This window comes from Camelina sativa, chromosome 15, assembly GCF_000633955.1.
Source record: "Camelina sativa cultivar DH55 chromosome 15, Cs, whole genome shotgun sequence".
Classification (NCBI taxonomy): Eukaryota; Viridiplantae; Streptophyta; class Magnoliopsida; order Brassicales; family Brassicaceae; genus Camelina; species Camelina sativa.
Window position 1 is genome coordinate 28,044,867 of NC_025699.1, and position 2,162 is coordinate 28,047,028.

General features: G+C 32.6%; 1 protein-coding gene across 1 annotated transcript in view; it reads left to right on the forward strand.

Annotated features, from left to right (window-relative positions):
• Positions 766-2,162, forward strand: part of LOC104748870 (GDSL esterase/lipase At2g19050-like) — a 2,050-nt gene continuing 653 nt past the window's right edge. The window contains exons 1-3 of the mRNA XM_019237186.1: positions 766-1,009; positions 1,335-1,459; positions 1,572-1,796. Coding sequence (XP_019092731.1) covers positions 766-1,009; positions 1,335-1,459; positions 1,572-1,796 — 594 coding nt within the window. The remainder of the gene's footprint in view (positions 1,010-1,334; positions 1,460-1,571; positions 1,797-2,162) is intronic.

Here is a 2,162-nt window from a genome sequence, read left to right on the forward strand (position 1 = left end):
TAAGTGCTAGACACATTCGGACAATCAAATATGAATTTGACAAATTTGATTTCTTTTGGTCGTCTACAGTAGTACCTAAAATTCACTTTCTCTATTATAAATAACCGAAAACTAATATAGTAATATATAAAGTGACAACCCTCCGCAACTTATAACTACACCCTTTCTTTGAGGTGACCATTTTGCTTTCACCTATTAACCATGAGCAAGCCTAGCTTTGTGCTTGGTTCTGATACACGCTGGTTAATCATACACACATATATTTTGCTTTCAATGCGTCGACTTTGTAAAATAACATTTTTTTCTTTTCTTGTTAAGATGTTATCGTGTTACCCAAAAATAAAAGACCACAAGGTTCTTCACGAAGCCAAATATACGTATCCTACTTTTTATTAGTTTATACAACTATTTTCACAAACACCACGTGTTTTATTTTTGATGTTAAGATGACTTGTCATATTCTTTATTACAACTCACGTACAAGTTGACTACTGAGGGATTTGCCTAACAAAAAAAACAACTTACGTACGTACAAGATGATACTTAAAGATCTCTCTGAAAATCAAAATAATAATGTCCCTTGATTTACTCGTTATCTGATCTGTCGTCTCTAGCCTTGAAATAGAATTTACATCTGCCAGTTTTTGTTTTTTTTTTTTTGGACAACGTTGTTGTCTGTTTCTCTCTATTTATGTTTATACGTAGATTCTTCTCTTTTCAATTCAACGTCAGCATTTTCAGATTTCTGGTAATTAATTTCCGAAAATGGCCGAGGGAATGCTCAAGGCATTGTTGTGTGTCTTTGTGGCCACGACATCTGCACTGGCCGAGGTGGCTCGTGGACAACGAGTGCCTTGCTATTTCGTTTTCGGAGACTCTGTCTTCGACAATGGTAACAACAATGCCTTGAATACCTCGGCCAAAGTCAACTATTCACCTTACGGTGTTGATTTTGCTAGAGGTCCTACCGGTAGGTTCAGCAATGGTCGTAATATTCCTGACATTATCGGTTAGTCCCCCACATTTGGTTTATCTCTTTGCCAATATTGTTCTGAATAAAATTGTTGATATAAACTACGAAAAAGAAAAGTGTTATAAGAAAATAGTAGCACAATATTTTTTATTTTTTTTGCCTAGTTTCAAGTTTGTAGGTACTATTTTGTGAAAAAAAAAAAAAACCAAAAAAAAAAAAAGAATGTAGGTATTATTTGTTTTGTTTACTATTGATAGTTAAAGTTTGTCTCCACTCGGTTTTCATAACTAATATGTATTGCGGGATAAGTTTTTCAAAATTTGTGAATGTTCCTGTCTAACATATTTTCTTTCTAATTTAGCTGAACTAATGAGATTCACTGATTACATTCCACCGTTCACGGGAGCATCGCCGGAACAAGCTCACACTGGAATAAACTACGCTTCTGGTGGCGGTGGAATTCGCGAAGAAACTAGCCAACATTTGGTGAGAACTAGACAACATTAACCTTGGTCATGTATATATTGCTTCCTTAGAAAAGACTTAAACTAATCTTTTCATGGATATTTTATATGATATATTATTTTTCACGATATAGGGTGAAAGTATCAGTCTTAAAAACCAAATAAAGAACCACCGGACGATGATTATGACGGCGAATGTTCCACAGGAGAAGCTGCAGAAGTGTCTATACACAATTAATATTGGAAGCAATGATTATCTCAACAACTATTTCATGCCACCTCCGTATATGACCAATCGCAAGTACAGTTTTGATCAATATGCTGATTCTCTCATTCGAAGCTATCGCTCTTATTTGAAGGTACGACTATGCCGCGTAAGGTTTTAGGGAAGAAAAGGTTGTATTTGTGTATATTTTTTTTTTGGTCAACCTATGCTCTTTTTCAAAAAAAAAAAAGACTTAGTGATTATCATAAAGTATTTTATTATAATATTTCAATTTAAAATTAATGTTGAAATAGAAGAATAGCTATATCGGAATTTAGATTGCATTTTCTAAAATTATATCATTACTTATATTACATACCAAATAATATGATTCCTTCAACAACAAATAATAAAATAACAGAGGGGAAATTTTAATATAGTATAATAGTGGTATAAACAATTAATATATTGTGTAAGCAAAATAAAATATGAATAGCTATATATATATATATATATATAT